Source organism: Nerophis lumbriciformis, linkage group LG15 (genome assembly GCF_033978685.3).
Source record: "Nerophis lumbriciformis linkage group LG15, RoL_Nlum_v2.1, whole genome shotgun sequence".
NCBI lineage: Eukaryota > Metazoa > Chordata > Actinopteri > Syngnathiformes > Syngnathidae > Nerophis > Nerophis lumbriciformis.
This window is the reverse complement of record NC_084562.2, coordinates 34124990-34137217: the sequence shown is the minus strand read 5'-3', so window position 1 is coordinate 34137217 and position 12228 is coordinate 34124990. Positions and strand designations below refer to the sequence as shown.

Here is a 12228-nt window from a genome sequence, read left to right as displayed (position 1 = left end):
AGCCACAATACAGATGCCAGAACACAACAACTGCAAGGCAAAAAACATGACAATATTAAGACTCAACATAAGGGACAACGGACAAGTTTCGGCGACTCACCGCAAGTTGACTACGGTGTAATGAACAAAGTTGGAAAAGTAAGCGAAGTGTGACTACGTTTTCAGTCATAAATCACTCTTTCAATAATATTAATATACTGTGATCATTACAGTTTTTAACCTTCTGTCTTGGCTTGGTCATTCGGCAAAACTTACTACGCTGTCACTTCCGTTGTGTCTATCACGTCCTTTGTGGCGTACAGATGTGTCGCGGCTTTATAACATTGTCTTGTGGCGTTTGCATTTGTTGTGACTTTTCTCGGCCATCGTAGGTGTACACCATTTTTGTTTTGATTACTGATGGCGTCAGGCAGACAGACTTGAGTATCATTGAATCTAAAGTTTTCTTTTTTGTAGTATCCATAAAATTAGTATTTCCTTTTGAAACAATGTTGGATCAATACCTATTTTCCGGAAGGTCAACTTGCCGAGCACGGATCAAAATAGTTGAATCTTAGGAATGTAAATCGCCCGTAATAGCATGTGTATTAGAGATGCGCGGTTTGCGGATACAACCGCGGAGTCCGCGGATTATCCGCGGATCGGGCGGATGAAATTTAAAAAAATAAGATTTTATCCGCTCGCGGGTCGGGTCGGGCGGATTAATTAGATTTTTTTTTTTTTTTTTTTTTTTTTTGCGGGTGGCAGTTAAACCAATTGGGAAATATATATACATAGTTAAATGTTGTTACCCACATACGAAAAACGAGCAGGCACCTGCTGCATATGCCACAACAGAAGAAAAAAAAAAAAAGAGATGGACACTTTTACGGAGCGGAGGGACGCCTCGCCGGGGTCCGGGACCGAGGCTCCTTCCCCCGAGAGGGCCCCACCGGGAGCCGTAGCTGAGGCGATCCGCGAGAAGGGCCCGACGCACGTCCAGGGTCACTACCGCGCCCACCGCACCGACACCCCGCCTCGTCCGCTTTCGCCGCGGCCGGCGTCACGCGCAGCAGGTAAACAGCTTACCTGCCCGCCACCCCCGTGGCCGGGGGCTCGTAACATGGGTCACTCCGCGCGCTCCGCCCGCGCAGCTTACCTGCTTGCTCGCAAAATGATTATTAGCATTCAGACAGGTTAAAATGTTGCTAAAACCATCACTTTTCTATCAGTCACAGTGACTTTTCAAAACAAAAATATTACAGCAAAAATCATATGGGTTGATTGACATGTTTATTCTGTAAGCTAACTTCAATAGTTTGAAATTATTTTGACAGTTAATGCCAGTTATCCTGTCAACCTTTCACAAGACTTCAATTTGTTAATTGAAAGTATAAATAGTATAAACACTTTTAACAGTGTGTCGTGCTGTGAAATACAGCCGACAGGATGGCGCACCAAACACAAAGCAAGGCCATGCTGCAGGAGAACAATTAAGGACTTCTTTCATTTAAGGTTTGTAATAAACCATCAAACTCATTCGTTAAAAGGACTCTATAGTAATATAAAGCGAATTTTTCTGGACATTATCATGCAAGAAAAGTTTATTTTTGGGATCGCGATCACCGTGTAATGATTTTTAAAGGTTGCATTACATTATTAACTGTCCCATGTGATCAGCCAGTGCGATTGGAAGTCCATGCTCAATTATTGCCTCCGTAAATAAAACTTCGGCATTTATCACATCCAAAGAATCTGTTTGGGCGAGGAAAAACGTTGAAAGTTTTCCACTTGTATCGCTAGCAACGGCATTAGACTTGTGTTTTTTTGTCCCAACGTGGTCTTTTACATCACTAATTCCTCCGTGTCCGATCGAAAAATCTTGTCTGCACAAGGTGCAATTCGCGTAGTTTTCACCCTTTTTTTTTTTTTTTTATTAATATTAGATATATAACAACGGGCGGATGGCGGGCGGATGCAGTTCTGATCAAACGTTACATCGGGTGGATGGCGGATGGTTGACGACTTTCTGCCGCGGTTGCGGATGAAATAAATTGCCTATCCGCGCATCTCTAATGTGTATGTATCAATGCAACAATTGTGTAGCAGTTACCATAGCAACACAAATGCAACTACGTTCTACTAAGAATTTGGCGGCTTTAAAAGGTCTTTACACAAACTGTACAATAGAGCTCCTTGGTAAAAAAAAAGCTTTGGACACCCTTGATATTCGTTGCCAATCATATCATCTTCCAACACATCAGGACAAAAAGGCACTAAAGGTCTCACCTCGACCGCTAACCACGCGGGCCGACGCAGACACACGCTCTCCTTTTGCAATTCATGTTTCTCTTGTCGCACATTTGTCGTTGATTGAAGATCCTAAAAATGCAGCATTTCCTTCCTTCAAATGCACAGTCATGTTCTTTATGAAGACAAAGAAGGTTCTCTGCAACAACTGGACACACATGGCAGGGGTTAAGGGGAGCTTTAACACTGAGCAATGAAAGGTCAAATCCACAGAAGTTGTAACTGCAACAAGGTGATTTTCATCATAGAAATATTGCACAACATTATAAATCTTGGAATAAGATATTCTCTATGCTATATATAGATATATTTGAAAGACATTGACAGGACATTGTGGGTTCTACTTGAATACTTTCTATGTTACTATGTCAGTTTGAGGCACGCAGGAAATAACTGGAGGAGAAGAAACTGATAACTAGCATCATTTTCTAGCTTACATATAGTTGTACTGCAAAACAAAGAGATACTGAAGAGGATAATGACTCCATCTGACCTTAAGGTGCACAAATATGGTCTTTGCCAGGTACGGGTTGAGCGATTTCTGACCCTTTTTTTTGTTATTGCAGAAACTGCCTATTTTGCTTGGCTGAGTCTCAGTTGGCACACTTACAGTACACTTACTATTTTGAGTGCATTCACATAGAGAAGTGCAACAAAATGAAGTGCACTGTCAGTGCAGGAGGTCCTCGGCCTATGAGCAAGTTCCCATCCTATGACTTAAATGAACACCTAAGTTACTCAAACTGTACACAGAACATATGACAATAAAGTAATAAAAAGATACCATCTCTATCCTTGATGATGGTAGCGGCTTTTGAGCAGCTTAGTCAAAGTAGCAACAATTGTTGCTAGACATATCTCTCCTTTATGAGCATTTGACTGTCTAAATGCACTTAATTTTCCTTTTCTTTGACACTCTGCCATCAGAAGAATCTGCCCTACGCATGAGAGGCATAATAAAGGTAAAAATTGTAACTAAAAAGAACAAATGTGACAATTGAGTACATATTTCTCGTCTATGTATTCGCTTCCACCTTCAGTATTCAGCTGCAATAGTCGCCATAGTGGCTGTGTAGCACAAGGGCGGCGGCTAACTTGAGAAATGGCTGGGTAGCAACCCGTGGCAGTGGAGGGTTGCTGGTAAATATTCCAACCATCATTTCCGGTGAGTACGCAATATTTGGGGATTGGAAAATGCGTGCACTTAGGAACTAAGTACGCAGTTTACTTATTGAAGTGTACTGACAGAAGTATTCCATTTGAGACACAGCCTTAATCTAAACAATGGTCTCGTAGAATTCCATTTCCTCACAGGCTTTAAAAACAAGTTTAAAGACAAAGATGTGTCTTTTGCGGGACTCTAATGGAGTGGAGAACAAATATGTTGTAGCTACAACAAACTAAGAAGTTCATACAAATTTAGATTAAAAAAAACAACTGTTATCAATAAGAAGGGACAAAAAGAACCCACATTCTAAGGGGGTTGAGAGTAGTTTAAACAGATCTACAGTAGGGAGACGCAGCAAAATACTACATTCTTAAAACTCGATTTTGCAGGCAGGAAAAGATTCATCCTGCATGACGACAGTGCTGCTTGATGCTAGCACCATGATGTTGAGCTCCTGCTGCCGCTCGTGTGTCTGCTGGTACCACTCACGAGTCACTTCTGTGTCATGAGTTGGAATCAGCGTCACCTGTAGGGGAAAATAATAACAAAAAATGCAGATTTTTTTACATTTGATGCATTAGAGGTGTAATGATACACAACTCAGGTTTTATTCCCAGTCGACTGGTCCCAAGCACTGGTAGGTAAGTGGTAGGGTTGCGTCTGACTTAAAAACCAAGCCAAACAAATCATGCAGTTGACTCATTGTGGCGACCCTTGATGGGAACAGCCGAAAGACAACTTTCAGCATTTTATATGAAGCTGAAAGAAAGTAACATCCACAGACAATTGTGAAATTGAGTCCATTAGCGAGCCACAACTGGATTTGTTGAAAATCTAGGAGCATTAATGTGAACGCTTTCCAAAGGAAGCAAAAAAAATACTGAGCAGCCGGGTGCTGGTAATGAGCAAACGCACATCAATACTTTATCATCAGCAGGTGTGATAACCACTCTAAAAACAGATATTTTTGCACTTTGCTAATGCAGCGTTTAAGCATGTGTGAGCAAAATACCAAGAAGGAAAGCAATGAGCGCAAATAGTCTCTGAATGTTGGTGTATTTTCTTTGTTACACTTGGTCATAAAAAATGGGTTGCCTTATAATACCGTAAAATATTAAGTCTTGAGTCTGAAAGGGTCACCAGTCAATCATAACAAAGGTTATACAATCATATGCAGAGCTAAAAAGTTACCTGAAGATTTGACCCCCATTGAGCTTTGCCATCCAACAGTGCATCAAGAACTCCACGGCTTGGTTCACCACTGGCAGCATCATTACCACTGACCACATAATACGCAGAGCGAATGCGTTTAAAAAACTCTTTATCCACATTCTTGGCGTTGCAGTGGTTGGGAATGTAGGCCATGTCCACATAGATAGGAGCTGTAGAACCAGCCTTTTGAGAACCTGGTAGGTCAGTCAGAAACATTTGTCAAATAAATATAACAAACATCAAAATTTATATTTTACCACTGCAGTGATTGACTTGCCTGAACTATTCTTGTTAATGTTGGTCAGCCCCTTTCCAGGGTTGTAGCTTGACCGTGAGAGGTCATCGTCCTTTGAGCCTTGTCCGTCTGACAGCCGAGACATTCGTGAGCTCTTGTCTGCTTCTTTCTTCTTCAGTGACGCACTGCGAGGAGATGATGTCTGTTTGACAGGCATGGGGGACCTCTTGCGCCTGGATGGTGATGCTTTGGTTTTCCCCGAAGCTTTCTTCAAGCCTTTAGCTTTAAGCTCTTTCTTAACTGAGCCATTATCCAAAGAATCAGGATCCACCATACAAACATCTGGTCGAGGGGGGTGAGGGTAAGCGTCCTTTTGAGGTGTGGGAACTGGGTCCTGGCTTTTCCAGGAGGAAGAGTGGTGGCTGCCTTCACCTATGGCAGCTATCTTGTCGACGGGCATATAGTCTGCGTCCTCATCTGAGTCCATGTTGCCTTCGGCAGTGACAGAAGGATACTCTTCCGTGCCTTGATGCACTTCAGAGTCTGACTGAGAGGCAAAAGACTCACTAATAGAAGTAGGTGGTGTGTCCTCTGTTGCTAGACCTAACCCTGCAGACGTGCCACTTGCTTGATGGACAGAGCTGCTGTGGGATTGCTGATGGTGGGGCTGCTTAGCCCTTCTCTTAACAGACATATCATGTTCATCGCCTTCCTGTGACTGGTCACTTCTTTGTCCTTGATCCTCATCGTCGTCATCACTACATAGCTGCTTCATGCACGGGTTGATAAAGGAAGGGGAGAGGTCTGTTTTACGCTGCCTGTACTCACAGGATGAATATCCGGGAGATGTGTTGCCGGCAGAGGTGGAGGCTGCTCCTATGGCTGCTTTATCAGCAAGCTCCTGGTCACTGTCATCATCATCCTCCTCCAGTTCTTGTTGGCTACACTCCTCAAAGTAAAAGGGAGAGTGGAAAGGCTTATTAGTTGAAGAGAGAGAAAGCGGGCGGGCAGGATGCTCAGGCTCCATTTCACACTCCTCCTCAAACTCATCATCATGACGATAATGGGGAGGGGAGTCTCCAGGCATCCTTCCTATCTGAGGCTTGGGCATTTCCCACTCGTAGGAGCTCTTGTAGCCTCCTGCACTTTCTCTGGACTCCATTTTAGCTGTGCCTGAAATCGCATCATTGGCTGCTGCTCCAGCAAGGAGGGTAGAACTTGTACTGACCTCTGCGAGGCCTTTGGTTGGGTCCGGCTTGCTGGCCTCAAGTGGTGAGGACATGTATGAACCAAGAACATCTGGGTGAACATTGCTCGTCTTTTCACCTCCAAATGAAGCATCTGGCTTCTCAGAGAACAACAAGGTACCTGTGACACCACTGGAGGGTGATATTTTAGACTTCCCCCTCATGTAAACATCCTCATCCTCTTCACTGCTGTCAGTCTCTTCAAAGTAGTGCTTGCCTTCAATATCTGGCCTTGGTGAAGAAGTGACACCAAACAGTGCAGCGCTGGCTGCCTCTTTATTAATTGAGAGTGCTGCCTCTTGAGCGTGCAAGGTTAATGATTGGTCAAAGCCTTTTGCAGACTCCAGCGCAAACGCTTCAGACCACTCAGGCTTATAGAAACAGTCTGAATGAGGGCGTTTATCCAAAACGCTACCAAAAGCGGTTGTGTGGTCTTTTTTGTCTTCAGCAGAAGCAGTGGATGAATGTGAAGCCAAGCGTTTAGAATCCTCAAATGGATTGAGGGGTGAAAAGTGAGACAAGCTGAAGGTATCCTCAGCTGTGGTTGCAGCAGGGACCTTTTTCTCAGACACTTCCAAATAGTTTTCTTTGGTGCCAAGTAAAGTAGAAAACAGAGAATCAGTGATCGGGGAGTGTTCTTCTTTGAAGGAGGAGTATTCAAATAGTGGCTCAGCTGAGGCAGGTGTCTCCAGCTCATCCGCAAGCTGACGACTGGTAGAGAATGAGCCTGAAGTAGAGGAAGAGTAGCTATATGCAGAGGATGAAGAGTACCCGGGGGCAGCGGTACTTGTGTACTGATCAGCTCTATCGCTGTAAAAACTACCCTCTGATGACTTCAAGTTGAAATCTTCATTACCTTTGTCTGTGGTTTGACTTGATAAAAGTGATTCCTTATCCTCACCCCCATATAAGTCTAACTCTGTAGAGTAGCCAGAGAAACCTGTAGCTGCTAACTCAATTGACTTATGACTTATGGATGAGGAGTCAGTCTTATCTTCATCCACTACCTTTGTGAGTGAGCTGAATACGATTTCTTTCTCACTTGGTTTCCCCTGACTGTTAAAACCATATCCAGCCATAGAAACCATAAATTCTGGCTTATTTGAGCCACATATTTCACTGACAGGACTTTTTATCTCCTTCTCAGACTTTTCTTTGGGACCTTTTTCAATGTCAGAACAAATAGCTCTTTCATCATCAATGTTCTCATCCTCTTCGTCTCTCTCCTCATCATCATCTTCATCAATTACTTCATCATCATCATAGTCTTCCTCATCCCTTGCTGTCAGTTTTCGCATATCGATCTCCAAACATGATCCACTATCAGAACCACTAGCTTGGGAGACATTGGATGCTGTCATCGAGGAATATGGTGCAGGTTTTGGGCTGTCTGGTTGCCTAGCAAAAGACAATGGGTCTTTGTCTGATGATAGAGAAGTAGACAATACTTTAGGCCCATCTGCCACTGAGGAAAATTGACCCGGGTATTCAAATGTCTCATAATCTTTGCCATCTTTGACCAATGGAGAAACAACTGATTGGCTCTTGGATTCAAACCTTGTTGGAGTGGAAGGATATTTTCCGTATGAGACATTACATTCTTCCTTTTCTGATATTTTGTCCCTCGCCGTTAGAGGGGATGGAGGAAAACCAACATCATCCTTTGAAATGTCCGTCTCCACCTTATCTAAGGACTCGTGACAATATGAATCTGATTCCACTGAACTTGGTTTGCTATCATAAATGTCACCGTACGAGAATGTTTTGCCATGCACATAAGGTGTGTCTTGTCTTATATAAAGGGCTTTCTCTTTGTGCTCCTTTTCTGGGAAATCACAAAGACCAAAATGAACACTTTTCTCATGCCCTGTGAGAGGGATATCTGTTTCCTCAGCACTTTCTTTGTTAATGTCTGTTTTGGTTAGCTCTGCTGAAGAGAACCTTGATTCTATTCCAGTTGGAAAATTATCTGTTTCATCCTCATCTGAGTGTATGATTTGAGGCTTTGGTTTGTCTTCAGCAGTAGGAGACAGAGACCCATCTGAGCAGAGAAGCTCTATGTCCGTCTTTGCAGTCTTTGCCTCAGTAGTTAAGTCGTCATCCAGGAAGCACCCCTCTTTTGCCTCCATAAGTTTAGCTTTAACAGCGGGTTGGAGATCTTTTTTGGTGTAATAGTCGTCTTCATTCACACTGTCCTCTTCAGATTCCTCTGATGCCTCAAATGCATCCTTTTCAACTGAGTGTCCAGTTAAAGATGTATTGTCAGAAATAGAGACCGATTTTTCCACTTTATTCGTATCACATTTAGTCACTGCTTCATTGTTGCCTTCTGTTTTAAATGATTTTTCCTCTGCAGGAGAGTAACCACTGCTTGTAGGCACTGACTGTGTGGGTGAAGCCAGTTTCACGGTGCTGTCATCTGGACTTTGACATCGATCATCACTTTCTTGCCTAAAGTGTGACTCCAGTCCAGCGGCGAAGGATAGAGAAGTTGATAGAGGTTGTATTCCAGTACCAATCTTGAATTCCCCAGTACTAAATGGAGACTGACTTTCACCTGCAACCTGTGTAGGAGGTTTGTGCTCTTCTGAGAAAATAGGAGAAGAAATGGCGGCTGAGGGGGATTTCTCGTTCTCCTTGAGCATCAAGGATGCAGCATGCTCATAGCCTTGTCTGAGTTTACCCAGTGGGATGTCAACATTTGGAGTCTGATCCTCATCCTCGTCTTCCTCGTCATCTTCTTCATCATTAACTGAATGGGCCTTGGCATCATTCTCCATCTCAGGAATGTTGGGCTGGTACTCATCAGAGGAAGGAGACTTAAAACATTTGTCGTCCTCCAGAGAGGAGGTGGGTGAAATGGTACCAGCAGAGTGGAGATAGTCCTTTCCTTGGGTACCAGGTGAGGGTACATTGTTGATGGTGTCAAGGAGGAGGGAGTTCTTTCCAACTTCCTCAGTCTGAGGGGCTGTAACAGAAGCTATTGACTGGTCCTCGGCTACAGATGTGGCAAATGAAGACATTTTGTCATATTCTGTTATGGATGTGGCTGAGGAGATGTGCTCCTCCTCTGCAAGAGGAGCAGCAATTATAACAGGGTAGGAAGCAAGCTCAGGCTCCTGAACTCCCACGAGGGCTTTGGGTCTGACATCCACAACATCTGACACAACCAAGCTCTTTATTTCCTTCATGCCCTGCATTGAGTCAAAGGTCCCAGGGAAATCTGGGACTGAGATGTCATAAGATCCCACATTATATCGTAACTGTGGGATTTTCTCTTCAGTATCCTCATGGATCTCCTCATCAGAGATAGTTTGCTCGGTCTCAGAGTAACCAGGGATGGTTTCATCTTGGATAAAGGAGAATTGTTCTGAGGCTGATGCCGATACTCCTCGCCCAGGCAGGGCTGCAGCTGACATTGTAAATTGTCCGGTTGGTTGAGTATCAAAATCTTTTCCAGTTTTTTCTTTTTTCATCTCCTGTGTTTTACACTTAATAACCTCATCATCTTCTGTTCCTTCAAGCTCTGCTTTTTCAATTACATCATCTTCCTCTTCTGAGCTATCACTCTTCTTTGATATGAATTTTAGATCATCTTTTGCAGAATATGTGTCATAATCCTCAAATGTCTTCAAAGTTATCGTGCTGTCTTCAAGTTTATCACTGCATGAATCATTTCCTTTTATCTGTTCTGAGGTTATTTTGTCTGTGGTGTTGTCTTCCTCTGGTTTGGCCGAAAATGTGGACGAGACTGTCTTTGTCTCAGTAGCTGGCGTAATGTTCTCATTTAGGGGAAATGAGGTAGACACATTAGTATGCTTGTGAACTGACACCTCAGTAGCTTCTGTCTTGGGTTTGGACAACTCTTCTCTTTTAAGGGCCTCAAAGTCCTCAGTAAGGTCCTCGGGGGAAGACGCAGTGGATCTTTCAGCATGAGCCGCTGCTGCAGCTTCTTCCTGGAGGTGCTTGGGGAGTGGCTTTTTACCATTTACATCCTCTTTAACTGTTACATTTTTTTCAGTCTTGGCCTTTGCCTGAGTCTTTCTCAAAGTTTTTCTCACTTCAGGGGTGAGTGGCTTCAAGTCTGGTTTAGTCATTTTTCTCAATTCTGGCTTACTTGGGTCCTTCTTTTTGTTGTCTTTCTTCTCTTCTTTTGTTATATTTTCATCTGTTTTTGCTTTTTCTCTCTTAATTTCTTTCTTTTCCTTGTCTTTCTTTTCATCCATACGAGACACTTTGTCAGTTTTGCTGCTTTTCTCCTTTAATATTTTCTTCTTCTCTAACTTGCCTGTTATGGGGGCCACCTCGCTATTTTTCTGCTGTTTGGAGGCCTTCAAACTTTCACTTTTGATTTTTTTCTCCAGTTTATTATCTTTGGTCTTCTCACTCTTAGGCTCTTCCTCTTGGCCAACTATTTCTTTCTTGGCTGTTTTGGAGTTTGGTTTTGGTGATAATTTCAGACTCTCTTTGCTGTCAGCTCTTGATCTAATTTTGGTCTGTTTGATGATTGGCAGTGGTGCACCGGATGTTAGGTCTTTTTGAGTTGCCACTGGGTATCGCAGGAAGTCTAGGTGTTTCAGTTTCTCAAGGCCCTCAAAGATTTTATTCTGTGGTGCATTCCCTGGGAAGAGCACCCTAACTATTCTTTCTGTGGGACGATGAGGAATCCAAACAATAAGAGCAGTAACTGATGTTAAATAGGGAACAGATATTTCTCCTTCCTTTCCATTAGACATTAGAATCCCTGTCTTGGCTTTGCTGTTACCAGCCCATTTTTGCATTAGAAATTGCATCTCTTTGCTCTCTTTTACAGGGTTTAGCACATACATGTCTAACTTTCCAACACCAAGTTTGTGAAAGAGTGTGATGGGTTCAATAGTGTTGCTCACTGCCCTGTGAAGAGGCTCTGGTGTTATTCCAAGCTTATTGAGGTATTGCAGTGTTAGAGATGCTTCCTCGATGCTCCGTTTCACTTTTAGAGTGGACTCTGGCATCCGAAGTTTGTCTGGGACGTTCAAAAATACAATCCCAAGTTCAGGGGAAATCAGGTTCTTTATCGACTCGCCATTGCTACTTGAACCAGATCCTTGGTTTTGTTCCTCTTCTTGCTCTGCAATTTTTCTTTGGAACAAGCCATTAATTCCAGGAAGGTTGTCTGCCCCAATGTGGGTGAGCAGAATAGAGTCAATCCTGTCAAGGTGGCGAACCAGTTTCCAGAAGCAAGACTTTCTGTCAGATCCCCCATCTACTAAAATGTTAAATCCATTGATGGCAAACAATGCAGAGTCTCCTCTTCCTCCGGGAAAGATGTAGCAGCAGGGTTTGGACAATTTCAGAAATCCTCCAGAAGTCGGGGGTTCTAAGAGATCAAAGGGAGATGATCCATCTACTGTCTCAGACTCTGTAACTCCCTCCATGTTGGGATGGTGAGGTTCAGGGTTAAAACGATATTTCAGAATATTTTGGAACAGATGCTGGTACTGGCTTTGGCCAAGAGAGCTCCAACCCCCTCTCCTTGACAGGAAACCGTAAGCCTTGGTGGCTCCTCTGTAAAAGAAAGGACTTCAATCACCTAGAAACACACGAGGAAAGGAGAACAATTAATCCTAAATCGAAAGTCACATCAAAAGTAAATATATTCCCTATGACTTCAAATAAAATGAAGATGGTTGACTATATTTACATGAGCCTTGGAGATGATATCAGAAAAGCGTTATCAGGTCAATGTTCTATCTTGCAGCACCTCCCTCCTCACAGCTCTTCCCACTCAGTATCAGCAAATTATTCCCAGCACGTAGCAATCAGAACACCAACCTGAAAAACACGGGACAGCAGTGGAATTAAATATCATACCTCAAAATACAAGTTTCTGCAACAGAATAGCAGAGTGCTTAGAACCTCTGAGTGCCGAGATGACTCAAAAGAAAAACAATGACAAGATGAAAAGCAAGCTAAAGGACCAAAGAAGATAAAAGAGAGGTATTGCGATCATTTAAAACTAAAAACAACATTAATGCGACATGTTTGTGGTGTCAAACGAAGTTGTAATTTCACAATAGCACTGCATCAATGATGGA

The 12228-nt window shown here is 43.1% G+C and overlaps 1 protein-coding gene across 2 annotated transcripts in view; it reads right to left on the bottom strand.

The window, feature by feature from the left end:
• Window positions 1-428: 428 nt before the first annotated feature.
• map1aa (microtubule-associated protein 1Aa) overlaps window positions 429-12228 on the bottom strand; it is a 56332-nt gene continuing 44532 nt past the window's right edge. For both annotated transcript variants that reach the window (XM_061975106.1, XM_061975105.1), the window contains exons 2-5: window positions 11835-11965; window positions 4947-11723; window positions 4649-4863; window positions 429-3983 (exon numbers count right to left, since the gene is read on the bottom strand). In XM_061975106.1, the coding sequence (XP_061831090.1) occupies window positions 3828-3983; window positions 4649-4863; window positions 4947-11568 (6993 nt within the window). In that variant the 5' untranslated portion in view covers window positions 11569-11723; window positions 11835-11965 and the 3' untranslated portion in view covers window positions 429-3827. The remainder of the gene's footprint in view (window positions 3984-4648; window positions 4864-4946; window positions 11724-11834; window positions 11966-12228) is intronic.